Source organism: Clarias gariepinus, chromosome 7 (genome assembly GCF_024256425.1).
Source record: "Clarias gariepinus isolate MV-2021 ecotype Netherlands chromosome 7, CGAR_prim_01v2, whole genome shotgun sequence".
Lineage (NCBI taxonomy): Eukaryota > Metazoa > Chordata > Actinopteri > Siluriformes > Clariidae > Clarias > Clarias gariepinus.
In genome coordinates this window covers 26,720,307-26,740,432 of record NC_071106.1, presented here as the reverse complement: position 1 = coordinate 26,740,432, position 20,126 = coordinate 26,720,307, and the positions used below count along the sequence as shown (strand labels likewise).

Below are 20,126 nucleotides of genomic sequence, written 5' to 3'. Positions count from 1 at the left end.
GTCCTGCGTATTGCCTGAACTGCAAGTGCACCTACTTGTGATAAACAAATTAATAAATATGAGCTACAGAGAAATACTTTAAAATACAAACATCTCAACTATTAATAGATTTTTACTCTGTTGAAATTTTAACATCAATTATAAAATTAATAGTAAATCATTTACCTAAGCCTCCTAATCCCTGAAACTCAGGATGAAGATGGTAGTGGAACCCAGTGGAGATGTTGTTATGCTGGAGAACTCATGATAGCGGGATAATGAGTAACAGGAGTTGCTGATGAGATCTGATATTTTAGACCCGGTTATATGAGGTGAAAGTAGGTTTGCCTGGTGTTTTCCTGCTCAGTATTTGTGATAGACTGTACAACAAAACATAAAGATTAGATAATACAATATATATATAGAAAAGAAATAAACAACAACACTAGTAATGACCAGGTCTTATGGGTTAATCTCTATGTTTTGGCTTGCAAGTTAGCAGCTAGATGCACCCAATATCCCTGGAAACATACCTGATGTTGTGTAAGCACACATTATCGCACAGTGATGTTTTTTCCTTAAGCCAGAGGTTATATTTTAGATAGTTTTGTTCCCCTCAAGGCATTTGTAATAGTAAGTAGTCAGGAGTTGTGAATACAAAAAGCTGTGTCTCAAACTGTGTACTGCTTTACTAAATACTTTGTCACTGCACCATTTATATTGGGAATTCGTCATGACACTACGCCCCCCCCAACACACACACACACACACATACACACACAGGCAGAAGGTGACCGTTGATGTCTTCCTCGTGCTGCCCTGTTTACACTTGTTACAGACAGGGATGAGACTTTCCATAACACACACGGTTGGTGCCAGTTACGCTGGTGTATAAGTGTGTGCGTGTGTGTGTTTATGGAAACTGTGTAACAGACATGTGGTAAATAAAGCCTGAGTATATGACACAGCCTACATTATAGTCTCACTTCACCTCCACTGTCGTCTCTCTCTCTGTTTTTCCTTGTCTCACTCTCATTCTCCCTCTCTCTTGTATGTATGTAGGTCTGATCAGAGGAAGACAAAGGTGAAGAAGAAAACCAGTGACCCTCACTTTGATGAGACGATTTATTTTGAGGTAAACAGACATGCAGTGTTTGTCATTTTATTACACAACACAAACATTTTATTACCATTTATACACCCCCCCCCATCCTCCGTCTACGTTTAATCATGAACTCCTTCTTTTTCCTCTTCCTCTGCTTCTGTGATCAGTCCAACCCAGAGCACAAAGTGTGTTACAGCTGTAGACTCTCTACTCGCAATGGTTTTTGTGAAGTATGCTGAAAACTAGTTTAAATTGTTTCAAATATTTTAGGAGAAATTGTGAAATGTTCCCACTGAAGCACTCAGTGTTGATGAAACTGAACTCCAGGTTGCTAGCTAATGTTGACATGATGGGTGCTACAGTGGTGTTAACAGTCTACAACTTTAGCCTAACACACACTCACTGGGACTACACACTCATTAGATCCCTAATACACTGCCTAATTCTTATTACACCAATGAGTGTGTTTGTGCGTCTGTGTGTGTGTGTCGCAGGTTTCCAGGCCAAGCAACTACAACAGGAAGAACTTCCAGGTAGAAGATGAGGATATTGAGAAACTAGAGATCAAGTGAGCTTCTCTTTTCATTTCTTTCCTCTGACTAATTTAACCGTTGTTAGAAATGTCTACAAGTGACGGATCAGCTTTTTATGAAGCCATAAAGTAAAAACAAATGTATTAAAAACTTTAATATGTTGGCCAGGTATTTAACTCATTTTTGTGGTGAGTAAAATTAACAAAAGATTTTTTCATGAATTTGTATTTCTTTAAAGCTGATTGGTGACAATGTTCACTGTTATAATCATTATGCAAATAAAATTGAATTAAACTTAAATTTTAGTCTCAGGACAAAAAAAGTCAATGATTTTTACCAACTCATAAAGTCTTTATGAGGCAATAAGCTTCCTGAGGTTTCTACTGAATGTCAACAGTTATTGTACAACTCATATAATAAGCCTTTGATAAACACACTGCCTGGCCAAAAAAAGTGACTGTCATATTGTTCAATTTTATTGGCCTGCATCACAATAAGAAAACTTTAAACTGACTGGAATTGGGTTAAAACTAACACGTTAGTAACCCTTAACACTCGGAACATTTTTTTTTTCCAGCAAATAAATTTTTTTTCTGATGAAATTCATTTTATTTAATTTCAACCAACTAATACAAACATAACTGAGAAAAAAAAGAAAAAAGGTCACATATGCAAAGAAATAGCACAGACACTTAAGATCACGTTTCATGGTTGTTTTCGGTTGTTCCTATGACCAAAAATAGTAATACGAGTGTAAGGTTTTCTGATATTGTGTAAACTTTCCCATGTCTCTGTGTCCATGAAACAATCCCCTCTCTACGCTTCCTGATTCCTTATATGGTAACACTTCCTGTGGCACGTGTCCAGAATAGACACGCAAATAGCTTGTGTCACCTGGAACGCTTGTGTCTAACCGGAAAATGCTAATGTGTTTTCTGCTATTTGTCTGTCTCTGTGTCCCTCTATGACTTACATGTTAATAACTGGTTCTTTTGTAGTACATGAGGTACGTGACACAGGGGACCCGGCCAAAAGCTTAAATATGCTCTTAAAATAGACAACTCCAGACACATCATGCTTGATTATGTGTATTGTAAGCAATAATTCTTTCTTTAATCCCATTTTTCACTTAGCGATTTGGGGCTCGTCCAAAACTTAACAACGAGCATCTGATGAGGGAACATTTTTTTTGCAAAATCATTTCCCTTTATTCTGGTGGCGGTAAAATGACAAATCCAAATTCATTGATCAATACTGTGTCGCTGGCATGGATCCATGTCACTTACTGTAAGTTTTAAAGATTAAAATCTGGAAGAAGTGCTAAACCTTTATCTTTGTGAAAGAAATTGTATAGTATAAAAAAAAAAGCACCAATGCCCATGCTCAGAGATCACTTAAACGCTTGGTGAAGTTATATTGGAGAAAATCGACAGTAGAAATTGCAGCTATGTTTAATAAGCATGGTAAGAGCATTTCCACACACACAGTGTGAGCTCACAGGATTAGCAGCATGGCCATAAGAAATCCACTTGTTACACATAAAATGCATTAATTTGCTAGGGAGCATAAAGACTAGATGTCAGAGCGATAGAAAAAGGTCATGGTCAGTCCTGATTGACCCGATTCCAGAGTAATCATGCATGGTGGTTTCTGTACAAGCCTCTGGAGGCAGTCTTATGATCCGGGGTTGCTTCAGTTGGACAGGTCTAGGCTGAGCAACGTTGTGTGGCAGTAAAATGAAATCAGTGGATGATCTGAATGTACTGAATCACAGCTATGCAGTTTGTTCTTCCCTGATGTCACAGGGATATTACAGGAATCGAATTGTGAAAGAGTATTTCTGGGAGCACAAGGAATCATTTTGTACACATGAGCAAAACAATAATAATGATACTGTGGTTTAATGTAAATTTTTTCTCAGTTAAGGTTGTGTTTAATTGCTCATTATTATTACAAATACTGAAGAGTAATAATAGCAGAAAAACTCGGTCGACTATTAATTATATCTTAAAAATGGGTAATTGAAGGGTTGGAGCTTTTTTATGTAAATGCTACATGAAGTTATAAGATTAGAGCAATCATCCAGTCAAGGTCATGGTTGAAGTCAAATGTCTGAAAAAGTTTTTCTTCAATAACTTTTTGGAGTATATTTGTAAGTGTAAATGGAGGCATACAAATTAGTCTTGTTGGCAGCACTGGCGTCCACCTTTGGCCACAGGTTGTTTATGCCTCATATTTAGACAGTGTTTACATCGTGTATATACATCGTAAATTAGGTAGATGTGTCTCGATATTAACAAGCCACGTAACATCATCTCATTTAAATCAAAAGTGAAAGTGGTGCCCTGTGGGTAAGAGAGACACAGGAAGTTTATTGTTACTTGTAGTTGCATAGAGAACGCACATACAGTATATGTAAGACATAAGAGCACCTGTTTCGTCTGGAAAGAACTGAACGTTAGTCACATTTCCCCTCCATGCATGGTCAAGTTCAGACAGTTGTCACTAGAGGGCAGCAACATCGACATTGTTATAGGTACAGTGTGTTTAAAGCAAAATCTAAGCTACGTCCAAACAGTAAGTGTTGATGGAAGAGATCAGATTAGTCTCTCTCTCTCTCTCTCTCTCTCTCTCTCTATTTCTTTCTGTTTAAATTACATTGAATTAGTGTCCTCTTTTTCTTGTTCTAAAGCACTCTTTGTGTGGACGTGTGAGAGGAATTGGGAATTGGGTGGTGCTAAGGGTTTCCTTACTTCACAGTTAGGGTGAGATTTAGGTGTCGGCGTCACATATCAGTGCTAGGTCCTCACTAAAATAGCGTGCTGTGTGTGTGTGTGTGATGATGAAACTTATGTGCTCTCTTATGTCTCTCTCTCTTTCTGTTTGTCTCACAGGGTGGAGTTATGGAATAACGGGAATCTGGCTCAGGATGTTTTTCTGGGTGAAACGAGAGTGTCGCTGAAGATCCTGAGAAATGACGTCATACACAAAGCTTGGTATGAACACACACACACACACACACACACTCGCTCTGCTCATGACCAGATGAAGGTGCACGATAAAACCAATCAGCTTGCAGCTGCTCTTATCTGCTCAACCAGTCAGCTCTCAGCTTATCTGTCCAATCATCCGGATTCAGCTCTATACTCTTTGAATGGGCTGAATGTGTGTGTGTGTGTGTGTGTGTGTGTTTTGGGGCAGACTCTTCCGGCTTGTGTCCTCTGTGTCCTCAAGCCACTTTAAACTGAGTCCTGCTGGTAGTGTTTTGTAAATATTGTGTGTGTGTGTGCGTGTGTGTATGTGTGTGCGTGTGTGTTTGAGAGAGCAAGAGATAAGGGAACTTGTTGATACTGATCTGCGTGTTTTGAATGAGGCCATTGAGTCTGGTACATGGTTAAACTTCAATATGTAGGCAGCAGAGAACACACACACACTCACACACACTCACACACACACACACACACACACACACACACACACACACAAAGACACACTTTCCAAAGCAAGCTGCTTCCTTTCTGCTGCTGATTCAGAAGTTGCACCGTGTGTGCAAATGTGCAAGGGTGTGTGTGTGTGTGTGTGTGTGAGCTAAAAGCTAATTGGTTGTGCAAATAAGAGAAACAGTACTCTCATTGGCCTGTATTCATAAATGTTGTGTATAAAATGAGATTAGAATTTGAGTACAAAAAAATCTGAGCAATAAATCATGCAATCATGCGCTGATAATCATAATCCATTTTAAGCTGCATGGAGACATTATCTCTTCTAACAGTCCCTTATTTACAGATCCGTGCATATGCCACACCTCTCTTAATCCTCTTTTATTTCAAAACTGTATTAAAATCTCTTTCACTCTAATTATTGTATGACAGGGAGCCAGTTATCCAGGGAAGCAACAGGCACATTTACAGTGAAGCTGTGATAAAGGCTGCGAATATACTAAAGGGAGAAAAATAAATTAAAATTAACTATGTCTATGGTCACCTGCAGAACACTTTTTTCTGAATATAATCTGCATGTATATATATGTATATATGTGTGTGTGTGTGTATCTTTGAAAATGATGCAACCATTGCACACAACATGAAACTTGTTAATCAAAAACATGTTTAATCACAGTTACAGTTTTATAAATTAATGGCAGCACTAATGGTATATATATAAATAAGAAAATAATAATAAAAAAAACAGGAAAAAGCACTGACGTGTCTTGTTCCAGTTTCTAACTGCCCAGTTTGGGTGAACTTCTGCCCACTGTAGCCTCAGATTCCTTTTTTTGTGGCTGACAGGCATGGGGGGAGTGGAGTGGGGCTTGATGTGGTATTCTGCTGTTGTAGGTTTTACAAGTCTTCTGTTCCTATATGTGATTATGCTTAACGAGGTTGTAATGAGCGATCATATGATTCATGATTTAGCAACAAGGCTTCAGAAGTAAAGCCAAAGTCTCTCTGATGCCCTCTACTGGCTGGCTGCAGTACAGTTTTTAACTCTGGTTGATTGTCAGGTTAGTGAATGCCATAAAATGCCCAAATTTGCATTTTATGCTACCTCTCCACAGATTATTTTCAGAACTAGTGCTCTGCAGGTGACCATAGACATAGTTAATTAAAATGTATTTTTCTCCCTTTAGTAGTGTGAACTTTCCCCCGCCACTTCCCCATCAACATCAGCTAGCAACCTGGGAGGGCGTGGACTATTGCACGCTTCCTCCGAGACACTTGACACCTCTTAGACACACTAGAGGACAGCGCACATTCCGTTCGTGTGAGCCTACAGACACCCATGATTGCTTGTGCCGCTATGAACGCATTTCCATTACACCCCACGGGAGCCTATTACACAAGTTATTTAATAATAAATAAATGTTCGAAGTTGATGAGGTGCTGGACAACCCAGCAATTTCATTTAATATCTTTTAAACTTTGAAGCACAAATCTAGGTCTTGGTATTTTTAGATTTAGAATAAGAATAGCTCAACTTTGATGGGCTGGGAGGATTAGAGCAGCTAAACTCTGAACATGTGTGCTTGCAGGTATCTCCTCCAGCCAAGAGGTAATGGTGTGAAGTGTAAGCCTGATGATCTTGGCTCCTTGCGTTTGAACGTGTGTTACACTGAGGACAACGTGCTGCCATCAAACAGCTACATTAACCTGAGAAACCTACTGCTCAAATCACCTGATGTACAGGTAACACACACACACACAGATGACACCTGCTACAGTATAAATTAGCTCAAGACACAGGAGATGATAAAAAACATATAAGGATTTATGTTTTAAAAAAAATCTTGCCCCATATCTCTTCAAAAGCCGTAACTCCTCCCGCAGCCGGAGGTCTAGAGAGAGCTGATTGGCCGAGCTCTCTCAGAGGGGAGGGATGAGAGGTACTTAGTGCTCCCACATCAATCACGGCTCTACAGCCAATCAGGGGCATCTGTGAGCAGAAGGAGCGGATAGCGCTGTCCTCCGAGTGTGTTACACCGCCTCCAGCGGTGCATGTGCGAGTAGCTCGAAAAGATGCGGTCGGCTGCCGTCACGTGGTTCAGAGGAAACACGTGATAGTCTTTGGCCCTCCCGACTGAGTGGTAGTAGTAGCCTTAATGTGGGAGCCCCCTAGTGACGGGGAGGAATTGGACACGACGAAATCAGGGAGAAAATCAGGGGAAAATCCCTCCCCAAAAAAAACTATAACTTAAATGTTCTCTCTAATGTTCTTTCTCTCTCTCTCTCTGTGTAGCCAATCTCAGCATCAGCTGCTCATATTCTGGGGGACGTGTGTAGAGATCGATCTGAAGCCTCGTTGCCTGTAGTGCGCCTTTTACTTCATCACAACCGACTGCTGCCTTTTCTTATGGCTATTGCTGCCTTAGAGCTGGAGAACACACAGTGAGTCCTACACATACACAGAGACAAACATATATCCTTACACATATTCTGATCTACTGTAATATCTTGCATAGTATAGAGTAACACATACTGCGATACATTTGTTTATTTGGTCGATTTATTTATTAATTTTTTTAAGTACATTTGGTACAGGATACAATTAAGCCGACAGTTAAGTCTTGCTTACTGACCTATCTAGAGCAGTTTAACAGTGCTGGGATTTGAACCCAAATTGATGTATGAAGTGTATGAATTGATTCCTGATTTATAGACACACATTTCAGACTGCCCTTTTCTCCGTGTCTTCTTCCTCTTGTAGAGAGGCCAACACCATCTTCCGTGGAAATTCTCTGGCCACACGATGTATCGATGATATGATGAAGATGGTCGGGCGAAATTATCTGAACATCACACTGAAGCCTGTGTTAGATGAGGTAATACCGATAGGAGGGCGCTGTTTTTTAAGGAGACTTACATAAGAGCATGCGATATTAATTCTTTCCTTATTTGTTAAAGATTTGCGAATCCAATAAAACCTGTGAAATTGATCCAATCAAACTGAAGGAAGGAGATAATGTTGAGGTCAACAAGGTTAGCACTTGTCCACCCTCACACTCTTACATACACACTGTTTTTACTTATTTGTTTATTTATTTTTACTTGTGATTTATGGTTTTGTTAAATTTATGTGTATGTGTGTAGGAAAATCTGCAGGTTTATGTTCAGAAGGTGTTCTCGTCCATTACGGAATCGAGTGCGAGTTGTCCGCCTCTTATGTGTGACGTGTTCCGATCACTACGGCAGCTCGCCTCTGACCGCTTTCCCAGTGAGTATCACATACAGAGAGAGAGAGAATACATCATAACCTCCCACAAAAATAAATATTGAATATAGGACTGAGCAAGTGTATAAACTATATAAGATCGATCGTGTGATAAACTATTAGGGGCAGAAATCACCAGGGACCACCATATCCGATATGATCACGATACTTGGGTACGGATTTTATTTGTATTGCGATTTTGTATCACAATTTTAGAAAGATCCATTTTTTTTTTTTTTTCAGATTTTATTACAATTCAAATTAAACTTGTTACATAATTTGCTTTTACCACACTGGGACAGCAACTTTTTATTCACCTCAGATGGAAAAATATAAACAGTATAATATAAAGTTTATTTTTTTTATTGTGCTGATGACATGAATTTCCACACGAAAGAATCCTGATACAAAGCAATTAGTTTATTTCCACCCTCTACAAATAATATCACAATTCACTTATTTTAATGACTTTACTTTATTAAAATAATCAGATTTATTTCCATTTCTTCGTTTCCATTTAAAGTATTTTTTGTGGACATAAATATTTTCCTAATGCAACACTATTGCCTTGCTGGCAATTGGACAGGAAAGCTATAAAATGTAATATATTTTGATATACTTGTATCTCTTACTCACAGTTTCACTCCTCCTTCTTTTATCTTTGCAGGTGATCCTCATGTTCAGTATTCTGCTGTGAGCAGTTTTGTGTTTCTGAGGTTTTTTGCTGTTGCTGTGCTCTCACCACACACCTTCCAGCTCCGGCCTCACCACCCAGTGAGTAACACACTAGACTAGGCTGAGCAGTGTGAAATGTCTTCAGGTTTTCATTTTAATATACAGTGTACCAGTCAAAGGTTTAGACATAAGTTGGGTTTTTATTTTATATATTCTAGAACAATAAAAAAATTTTTTAAAAACTGTGAAATATCACATATGGTTTTAGCTAATTAAGTAACAATGATTTTCTATTTTAATCTATATGTCTTTTAAGACGAGACAGGCAGCTGTTGTGAAATAGTTCTTACTAGAACAGTATTGTCAAGTGCACTTGAAACACCCATCAGGCACCATGATGAAACTCATGCAAATCATCTCAGGAAACCAAGACCACAACTTACCTCTGCTGAGAGAAGTTCCTTTAGAGTTACCTCAGCCTCAGAAACATAATTAGCAGAGACATATCAATATAAACGGTTCAAAGCAGATGATTGCATGTTTTCAAAGCCTTCAGCCTTGTTAAAGGAAAAGCAGGAAAGCCCATGGAATTAGAAGGTGTGTCCAAACTTTGGAAACTGTCTTTTCTTAATTGCTTAAATTCAGTTGAATGAAGTGTTAATTGTTTAAATGGAATCAAAAGGTTCTCACAACACTTCTTGTGTCAAGACAATAAAAGCGACTTGACTTGACTTGACTTGAAGGCCACTCCAATATTTTAACTTTGTGGCCTTTAAACTCTTTTGTTACAACTTTACAGGAATGACTAGAACTATTGTCCTGCTGGAAGACACAGTTGTGAACTAAGATTTAACTTCCTGGCTAATCTCTTCAAGTGTTTAGTCTTTCTAGATAATCTTCCTTTCTAATGATGCTTAGAAGCTAAGGCCTTGTTCAGCCCAAATGTAATTTTTCGCTTTTTCAGATTGGAATCAGTTTTTTATCGGATTTCTTTCATGTAGTCTGAACACAGTGAATCTGGGTTTCGCAAATCAGATTTGAACCACTTGTCTATTGACTTCCATGTGGTGTGGACATGGATCCATGGTGAAGACTTAGAAATAGTTAAAAAATGAGGAGGGGGACAATGGAAAAGCTTTTTAAAGTTAAGTTGCGGTTAGACTTGGTCTTTTGCAATAAAAGGTCTATTTTTCTTTTACATATATTTTTTATTCTTTCTTTTTATTATTTCCTTCGTGTCCCTATAGGGGCTCAGTAGATCTTTAAACATTAAATGAAAAGCATGTACATGTAATTTTTCCGAGTTCTGTTCTGACATTTATAGTACAATTGGTTAGGACTTGAGAAAAAACAGAATCGCAACACTTGTCCCTACACTTATTGTGACATACGTTTTTGCTGCATTTGCTTCTATTTTAAAAGGCAGTTTTTCTTCTCATGAAGAAGCCTGAGGGTTAACATGTTATTTTTATCTCTTTAAGGATCCAGAAGTTTCCAGAACTCTCACACTCATCTCCAAAACTATCCAGACTTTGGGCAGCTGGAGCAGCCTGTCTAAAAGCAAACTGGTAAATACATGCACAAACACTGCGCAGTCCTCTACAACAACATCCACATAGGTCCATCTAAAACATATGTGTATAAATTATTGGTGAAATTTTTAGAGGTAAAAAAAAAAGACTTTCCAATGTCAACATACATGTAGAAAAAACTGCCTCTCCCACATTTCTCGAAAAAGCTTGGAGATTTTTTTTTCCCGGTTTCTGTTTATGTCGATGATGTCGAGAGTAGATATTTTGTAAAACACTGATCTTTGCATGGCTTACACTCACTGAGGTGTGTATTTCCGTCTGCAGTCGAGCTTTAAAGAGACCTACATGTGTGATTTCTTCAAATTATTCCAGGAAGATAAATGTATAGAGAAAGTAAAAAAGGTAAGTCTAATCCCCATTTTACCTTCTGAGTATGGGTGTGTGAGTGTGTCTCAATCATTTGTCCTCTCAATCTTCAGTTTTTAGATGACATCTCGTCCAACATGTGTAAAGGCACCAGCGGAGCAGAAGATTTGGTTGTGCTGAAAGAGGGGTAAAAAAACTATGTACACTCTCAGACTAAGCAAGCAGGCTTATATCTGTGTTTATTATGTACAAACTTTGTGTGTGTGTGTTTGTGTGTTTAGAGAGGTCCACAAGCGAGCCCAAGGTAAAAAGCATCTCATAAGGAAGAACTTCAAGAGGCGTTGGTTGAGAGTGACCAATCGAGAGCTGTCATACCATAAACAAAAAGGTGATGACACACACATTATATTCTACTCTGATCTCAACACTCACAAATGGGTTTCTGTTTATGTCGATGATGTGCGACCATTTGGAAATCCCAAACCACCACCTGTTCAAGCTTCAATTATTATGCCTGAGAAATAGTTTTTTGTCACTTTCAGGAATTAAATCCTCCCTCTTAATGTCTAGACGTTTTAACATTCTATTTCGCGTGCTTCTCATTGAGCATTTCACTCTCCAATATATCCATAACCCCATAACGCTTTCATAATATAGACACAAGTGATACTGGCTCTATGTTCCTAGGCTCTACATTGCCAAAAACTTATTACTTATTATAAACATATTATAATTCTTATTTAATTAGAGGCAGAAATGAGTAGTTAATCTAAGACATGTCTATATTGAATTATCTAGATTTTTAATAAAAGCTGCGGTTTTTGTGGGCCAAATGACTCTACAGTGTAAAGAAAGTTAGATACTTCTGTCCTTTATTTGGTAAATCACATAAAACACATTTAAAAATAATAAGAGCTTTCATTCTTGTCTACATTGAGGGCACTGGTGGCTCAGTGGTAGGTCTGCCATGCGGATGGCCCGAGTTTAATTCCCAGCCAGTGCTTAAACCCCCAGCCACTGAATGCAGTGCCGGTCCCAAGCCCGGATAAAATGGGAGGGTTGCGTCAGAAAGGGCGTCCGGCGTAAAGCCTGTGCCAAGTTGTAGTGCGGACTGGGTATTCCGCTGTGGCGACCCCTTGCCGGGAGCAGCCGAAAGACCAACAACAACAACATTCTTGTCTACATTCCTACCTACATACATATCTAGCTCTCTGTCTTAATATCTATTTAACTAGCATTCTATCTTCATATTTATTTATACAGCAATCTATGTTTATTTCGATTTATCTAGCTTTTTGTCTTTATTTATTAAGGATACACTAGTTTATTGGCTGTACATCGGTATTGGCAGCTGGCATCAGCCTATCGGCAAATAAGTTAGTGTTACCGATGCGTTTCTCTAAGGGCCTTAAATATTCTGCAAGAACTCTCGCTAGGACGAAGCAATCTGAATAAAACAATGTACAATGTGCTCCTGTGGAGCTTTGAGTCGGACCTATAGGTGCCGGACAACCATCGCGACGATCAACACCGCACCCCTTCACTCAGTCGCTCGACTTCTCATCAGAATGGTGATGTACACTAATGAGCAGCGTGTCTTTATAGTGCAAACCTGTTGTGTCACCAATTCATTTAAGTGATGTCAGAGTGAATTTAGGAAGAAATCTGGTGTTTTCTGAAATCCCCTTAAAGTGTGTTACGCAGAAAATGGTTCGGAAAAAATTGATCTCTTCTCTTTTGGAGGCTCTCAAAAATGTCGCAGGGCACAATCAGTGACGTGCCACTTTGTCTGCAGCAGTCACCTACGAAATCTCTGAGAGACGCCTCGCAGAGGAGACAAGGAGGTCTTATTTAACATGTCGGAGAGCTGCAAAGAGGGCAAAATGTCATGCATATCGTGTCACTGTCATTCAGGAGCTTAAAGCAAGTGATATTGAGAAAAGGGTCAGATACTGTCAATGGTTCTGGTACATTCAGGAACATGGAGCATCGCATCGAAATGTGTCTGTCAGAAAACAGAGATCATTTCCAGCATCGCATGTAATGCAATCGATCACACATACATTAAAGTATGTAGCATATTTTTGGTTCAGACTGCTTCATCGTAGCGAGTGTTATTACAGAATATTCTGGGCCTCTTTCCAGTGAATCACCTTGTGTAATACCACAATAATACGATAATTCCATCCAAAACATCCCGTTTTGTGGGAAGTGTGGCAGAGCCTGTACTTAGCAATAGTCTTAGGATAGCCAATTTGGCGAGGAAGATGAAAATTATTATTTTAAACTTTGTTTTTGGCCCAGAATTTTGTAATCTGTGTTTATATATTTATCTGTCTAGATATTGTCTATATGTTTATTCAGCTTTCTGTCTCAATAGATAGATAATATTGCATTTCAGTACCAACAGTGTTATTTTCTATCCCGTGTGTGTGCAGGGAAAGAGCCACTGTGTGTAATTCCTGTGAAGAGCATCACAAAAGTAGAAAAGCTGGATGAAAGCACCTTCAACCGCAAAAACGTGAGCAACACTCCTGCCTTCCTCTCCAATTTAGTTTTGAAATATGATTGTTAGACCTCTTTTTACAAATTTCTCACAATTTTTTTAACTGATAGTGAATCCATTAACAATCAATAATCTATTCATGAAAAAAAGAACTTTAGGCAAACAGAATAAAAACTTTAAAAAAAGAAAAACAATAATAATGGTGTAACAGACCATAGTTCTGTGAGTCCTTATGGATTGGTAATGTGCAAACCATTGATTTAAATGGTTTAACCAAAGTTTAATCATCATAGTGGAAAATACATTTTTGCTGTAGCTGTATGCCGTTATATTCGGCCTAAAAAAAAAATTCTGCTTGCGCATTAATGATATTTCTGATAAGCTCCTTGCTTGTCAAGGTTGCCAGATCATGCTGTAAAAAAAAAAACCTCTAGCTCTAGAACTCTTACTGTACGTTCCTTTATTAAGGTTAGCCTAATTTTGACTACCTGCCCAGGACACATTTTCTAGGAAGTAATAAAAGTAGCCCTGTTACTGGAAAAATCTTGCACCATTGCCAGTATCTATCAGATAAGTGATATATAGGTTAATAGATAGGTGAGCTACGGAGCATTATTATGCAAAACAAGGTTTTAGGTTAGGTTACTTGTTATATAATTAATGATTAATCATTAACATCACTATCTGGAAAAGTGTTAATGATCTGTCTGTCTGCTGGTCTCTCTCTTTGTACCTGTCTCATCCTCAGATGTTCCAGGTGATCTTCAGTGAGAAGCCCCTGTATGTTCAGGCAGGGAACTGCGTCGAGGCGAGCGAGTGGATCGATGTCCTGACTCAGCTTATCCGCTGCAACACTGATAGACTCGGTGTGTTCCAGACGGCTGTCAGCAGTAGGGAGTATGTGTCCACACACACAAACACACACACACACACACATAGTGTTTATACAGTAGCATAAAATAGAAAGCGAGCAAGCTATGTAGAGTGTAAAATCCCTTGTTCCACACACCAAGTAGTAACCAAATTAAAAAACCTGTGAAGTGCAGCGATACATATGTTACCTGTCCCAGTGCGGTTATGCTGTATATCAGCACTCATAAAATGCCTCTTATCCAATCAAATTGCTCGGTCAGAACTAATTGTTGTAGAAACACATTTTTAATAGAAACAAGTTTAAATATGTTTTGCTGCACCGTTTAAAAAAAGTCAAATAATTTAAATGGACTCTCTGTAGATATCCCGTAATTACACTTATCCACACTGTAAACAATAACGGTCAATTACTCATTTGATGAGAAATAATGTTGGAATAATGTTGACTACATCACAATTGGAAGTCAAAGTGCCCTAATATAATGTTGTAAAATGACTTCAAAACTATTTTAATACCACGCCGATGGTCTATACAGGACTAGGACTCAGATCCCTGCCTGCTTAACACTAGACCACCGCTGTGTACGGGAAACTGTGCTGTCCATCTCAACCTCAGTTCAAATTCTAAACCAGGTTAGAAACTTAAGAGAGCATGCATGTGGCCGAATGTTGTGGGAATCGGAATAAAATGCTCCAAATGAAGTTAGTATTTTGTTGTTTTGAGGTTGTATTTGCAATGTTTTTTTTTGCATTACGTCCTAACATATTGGGTAATGCAGTATTATGGCAGTTTGGGACACAGCCTGTCTAGAGACGCACAGCAAACCTTTTTAATGTCTCTTTAGCATTCCTTCTTTTCTCTATCCATTAACCTTTGTTTGTGTGTTTGTGTGTGTATAGCAGTACACTGGCGAACATCCAGCTGGAGATTGACTGCGACCGAGAGACTGAGAGAATTTTCTCGCTATTCAGTGCCAATTTACTCCGTCTGCAGAAAATGGAGGGTGAGTGTAATGTTGATCTTTGGTAAAGAGAGAAAACGAGCCAGTGCAACAGTGTGTTTTAATTGGTGTCTGATATGCTACTGTACGATATTTATATGAAGATGTAAAATCAGATTTTTGCATGGTCATAAAAACCTCACATTGAATTTGAGAATGCAGAGGAGCTTCCTCACTGGAGTGTACTCAAGTTAAGGCTAGAGTTATATGGGTCTCATAAAGTGTCATAAATTCATTATCACTATGAGATTTCTTCGGTGAAAGAGAGTTGGTTGCTTGCACAATTGACATCTACTCTGGTGGAATGATTGGTGCTACTGTTCTGTGTGCCCAAGTCAGTCTTTTTCCAGTTCATAAATGTGAAATATAAGTATTTTTTCAGAAGTGGCAGGACATTAAATTTTAAGTTTCAAGTTTTTATTGTCATAATAACAGTAAAGAAACACGTTCCCCCCGTACACTGAAATTCTTCCTTTACTGTCCCCCACTGAATGGCACTAAAAAAGATATATATATATATATATATATATATATATATATATTAGTGCTGTCAATCGATTAAAAAAAATTAACTAATTAATCGCACAATTTTTTGCAATTAATCGCGATTAATCACAATTAAAAGACTGAAACTTTTTGGATATGTAAATGTAAATAATTAATGTAAACTCAAGACAATGAAACTATTTAAATTCAAATATGATTGTTTAATGGAATTTTTGTTTAACTTGTAACACAGATTTTCATGTAAACAACATACCTGCAATAAACCATCAATATTCTCCAAATTAACTGTTGGCTTGAAAGCCATATTTATTACAGAAATAAAAACACAGGTATGTGCCATTTGTGTCATTTGAATTTCAAAACAATCAATGCAATTTACATTGGTGAGGCCCTGTAGAGATTGTTTCGGTGGGGTGTTTTGCTTTTAAGTGATATGTCAAAGACGAATTACTTCTCTGGTATTTAAATTCGGCTTTGCAAAATGTACAGATTACTTTTGTTTTATCCACAGAACCATCCGGCAGAGTTTTATACTGAAACTTTCCGTCTAAAAGTCCTTCCTTGGTCTTATCCATACTTCTTTGCACGTTGAACACACGTCGGCCACAACAGGAAATAAAAAAAACTGCAACCGCGTTAATTGCGTTAATTTTTTTTAATGCATTAAATATTTCAAATTAATCGCATGCGTTAACGCACTAATTTTGACAGCACTAATATATATATATATATATATATATATATATATAAGATAAAATGTTTGGTATATATATACCAAATATTGAATTAAAAGCAGAATATATGAAAAAAATATGAAATGAGAATCTTAAAATATATATGTCCATGTACTGCGCAAATTACGCGAGTGTATGGAAAGGTCCGCAGTATGAAAAAAAAAAAAGAAAGTCCACAGTGTGTGTGTGTGTGTGTGTGTGTGCAAAGCTGCAATGTTTTGTGCAAATTGTCCAAATGATTGTTTCTGTGATTGTCCAGATTGTTTGTAATTATTATTGTGCAGATGATTGATTACTGAAAAGGAAATAAATGAATTAAATTAATCTGTAATTACACAAAGCATTAAGCATTAACTGAACCACCAGTAGTTCAGGCTTCCTGGGAACAGCAGTTTTGCTTCCTAACTTGGAAAAACAAATAACATTAAAGTAGATTGTTAATGTGAAATTGTTATAAATGCAGAGATGTGTATTTAAATGTAGCACCAAATTACTGAAAACACAAATAGAACTTAATGAAGAGAAACATTCAGCGATGAAGCTGACTCTGTGTGTTTGCACTCTGTGTGTGTATTTGTAGATGCCTGTGCCGGTATGTCGGTGTACCTGGGCCAGCCGAAGGAGCAGGAGGAATACTCTGCCTTCACTATTCAGGACCCGAAGGAGACGTTTCGCACCATCAAGGAGATCAAAGATGTGCTGGAGGACTTGCAGCTCAAACACAATGCCACTGAACTCACGGACCAGCCAGGGACAATGTATATACAAATACACATATACACACATATACACATACTTGCACAAGCAGCTTCATAGTACAGGGTAATAAAAACCAGGCCTGCAATATCCTATGACAATAATATTACTCCATGATAAATAAAACCTGAAATAGTTCTGTCCTTAGTTTTAGCATTAGTGGCTCAATCACAGGGGAACCGTATTTGTCACCTGTTAAGGAACAGGGTGGAAAAATGGAGCAATGCACACAATCGGGCCGAAACAGGGCTTGTGACAGAAAAATTGCAAAGAAGAAATAGTAGTATAAAAGATAACAGCGCTGCATTGACACCGTTAAATTCTAAAACAATGCTGTTGTAAGAAACTCATAATGAATGATCAATGTTTGTTTTTGTTTGTTTGTTTTTTTAGTGAGAATCCGATTGTAGGAAAGAGGTCCTGACATTCTGAGAGCGGTTCATCCCTCTACACCAGCAAGTGGCACTGCCTATTGTCTGACTCTGAGACTCGACTCTAAGGAATAGAGTGACGGCTGCAGGCTCACAATGAAGAAAAAATACTGATGGAGAGAGTTAGGAACTCTCACACTCTGCGCCTTAAATCACCTCTGACAAACGTGCGTTAGACTTTTTCTACTGAGATAAGCACGCACTCTCGATCAGAATGCTGTGACGGACGAGACTTCGCCAGTGACACAAGAATACGAATATGGCTGCTAAACAGACGAACTTGACCTCCAGTTTGAAAACAATCATTTAAAATTCTTTCGCGTTTTGTAGACCTTCGATGTCTGATGTCGTTGTGCATCAAAGGGAATTTCCCCAACTTTTCTATTCTGTCTTTTATATTTGTACATGGAGCGCGTGGGAGGATGTGCGCACACACTCATTTTTTTTGCAATACACCCACCCACACACACACACACACACACACACACACACACAAAATGGCACTTTAGACATTTGGAATGATCCAGATGAGTATATTTGATACACTGTATCATCACCTGATCGATCAGTTAAATGATCGCGTCATTATAACGCTTGTCTCTGTAAAGTTTTTAATCAATATGTTTCTCATGCCAAAGACAATTTGTCAGTTTGATAATGTGTAAATGTCATTATTTTGGAATACTCACCTTTAAATGATAATCTATATTTCTCATGGCAAACAAAAAAAGGAAAAAAAATAGTTTTTGTTTTTTTTTATTTGGGATGAACACACGTAATCAGTCCTGCTCTGTGATTTTGCACAAGTCATTTTCTTACATGGAAAATGGAGAGATGTGAAGGAAATGTGGAATGGATAGATAGATGGAGGAATTTCAGGAAAACAGATAGATTGATGGAGTAAATACATTCCTTTGTATCATCTCTTGATTAACGTGTGTGTCCGATCAGGCTTTTCTTTTTCATTCTTTTTTTATTTTTTATTTTTTTTGTTTAGCATCTTAGTGCACATTCACTCAGAAGCACAAAGGTCTGACCTGTACTAATCTCTTCCTTTTATTTTTCTGTTCTGTTGTTTTTTCAATGGTTGTTATAAATTGCAGTTGGATAAACAGGGATCTGTTGGTACGCTGATTAAATCGATCAGCTAACATTTCTTACAGTAGGTACAATACGGAAATGCACATTAGACATGTGTTTCTGTGCCACGTCTTCAAGCCCCGCCTCCTGCATCTGGTGTCAATATTGTTCCCTTCTGATCAGTTTTATTATTTTACTGCTGTCCCCCTTCACCCCTGCACATTTAAGCTTCTCTGACATTCCTCTGAATAAATGAAGGATCTGTAATGTGCTCAGGTTCATGTTGTTTTCCATTGTTTTTTTTACATTATTATGACGGAGTTGCCACAAAAAAAGACCACAGCTCAATTTGAAATCTGAAATTTGTTTTTGCATTGCACCAAAACCTGTTCAACACATAAGACTAAGATTAATGAGCATCGGCACATAGTTTCAATCCCTTGTGTTTTTTTTCTGATTATTAGATTAAAATTAATTATTTAATTTGAAATATTTTATAATATTTGATGTCAAACTTTTAAAATAATAAACTAAAAACTTTTTATTAAATTTCTGCTAATTGTTTCTCATGGCCAACCTGCAAACTTTGAAAAACACTGGCATAAACATTTGTTTGAAGTTGCGCTAAAGTCTGCAGTGTTTTGTATGTTCTCCGCATTTCCATGCGAGTTTTTTCTGGCTTTTGTTTTCTTTCACCGCTAAAAAACATTTTAGTACTTGCTATGCTATAGTTCCCAAGGTGTGTGAATATGTTGGTGTGTTGTAGGTGCCTTGCAGTTGCCTTGTGTTTAATCCATGTTGTATTGTCATCCCATGATGAGTCTCGGTGTGATAAGAGCATGATCCATCCTAAGCCTCACCAGGGTAAAGCAAGTACTAAAGGTGAACAAGTGATTTTTGTTGGTAATTGTACGCAGGGCGACGTGGGAGCTGTGAATCGATTGAAAAAGCACACACATAAACAGGTTTGCTTCTCCTGAGCTTGGGTTATGATCTGTGTAGTTTTCCAGCATCGAGATTGTTTTCTGTTCTGGCACCTAGGTGGTAAAATGAACTTCCTCAGGCAATCTTCAAATGATGACTTATGACCTATCTATTTTTTTAGTGTTTTTTTTTTTTGTTTGTAAGAATACATTTGTTGAGGTCAGTTTTCTGTTTGACTCTGTTCAAACCTGTTTGATACTAGAATATGAAATGTCTCCTCTGTTGCAAACATGCAGACTCGTCAGTGATCTTCATTCATTTGGTTGACAAAAGAAAATGGGCTGAAAATAGAGAAGGATATCATTTTCTTCTTCTTACCAAGAATACATTTTTTTTACGTTTTAAGCCATGTAGCT

The 20,126-nt window shown here is 37.9% G+C and overlaps 1 protein-coding gene across 1 annotated transcript in view; it reads left to right on the top strand.

The window, feature by feature from the left end:
- The window catches only part of rasa2 (RAS p21 protein activator 2), a 49,480-nt gene extending 29,627 nt beyond the window's left edge, over positions 1-19,853 (top strand). Inside the window, exons 7-24 of the mRNA XM_053501209.1 lie at positions 1,042-1,114; positions 1,579-1,652; positions 4,512-4,613; positions 6,650-6,803; positions 7,354-7,502; positions 7,822-7,936; positions 8,019-8,093; positions 8,205-8,328; positions 8,993-9,099; positions 10,482-10,568; positions 10,857-10,934; positions 11,012-11,085; positions 11,180-11,286; positions 13,337-13,419; positions 14,153-14,301; positions 15,178-15,281; positions 17,100-17,277; positions 17,669-19,853. Of these exons, the coding sequence (XP_053357184.1) occupies positions 1,042-1,114; positions 1,579-1,652; positions 4,512-4,613; positions 6,650-6,803; positions 7,354-7,502; positions 7,822-7,936; positions 8,019-8,093; positions 8,205-8,328; positions 8,993-9,099; positions 10,482-10,568; positions 10,857-10,934; positions 11,012-11,085; positions 11,180-11,286; positions 13,337-13,419; positions 14,153-14,301; positions 15,178-15,281; positions 17,100-17,277; positions 17,669-17,699 (1,864 nt within the window). The 3' untranslated portion in view covers positions 17,700-19,853. The remainder of the gene's footprint in view (positions 1-1,041; positions 1,115-1,578; positions 1,653-4,511; positions 4,614-6,649; positions 6,804-7,353; positions 7,503-7,821; positions 7,937-8,018; positions 8,094-8,204; positions 8,329-8,992; positions 9,100-10,481; positions 10,569-10,856; positions 10,935-11,011; positions 11,086-11,179; positions 11,287-13,336; positions 13,420-14,152; positions 14,302-15,177; positions 15,282-17,099; positions 17,278-17,668) is intronic.
- Positions 19,854-20,126: the final 273 nt, after the last annotated feature.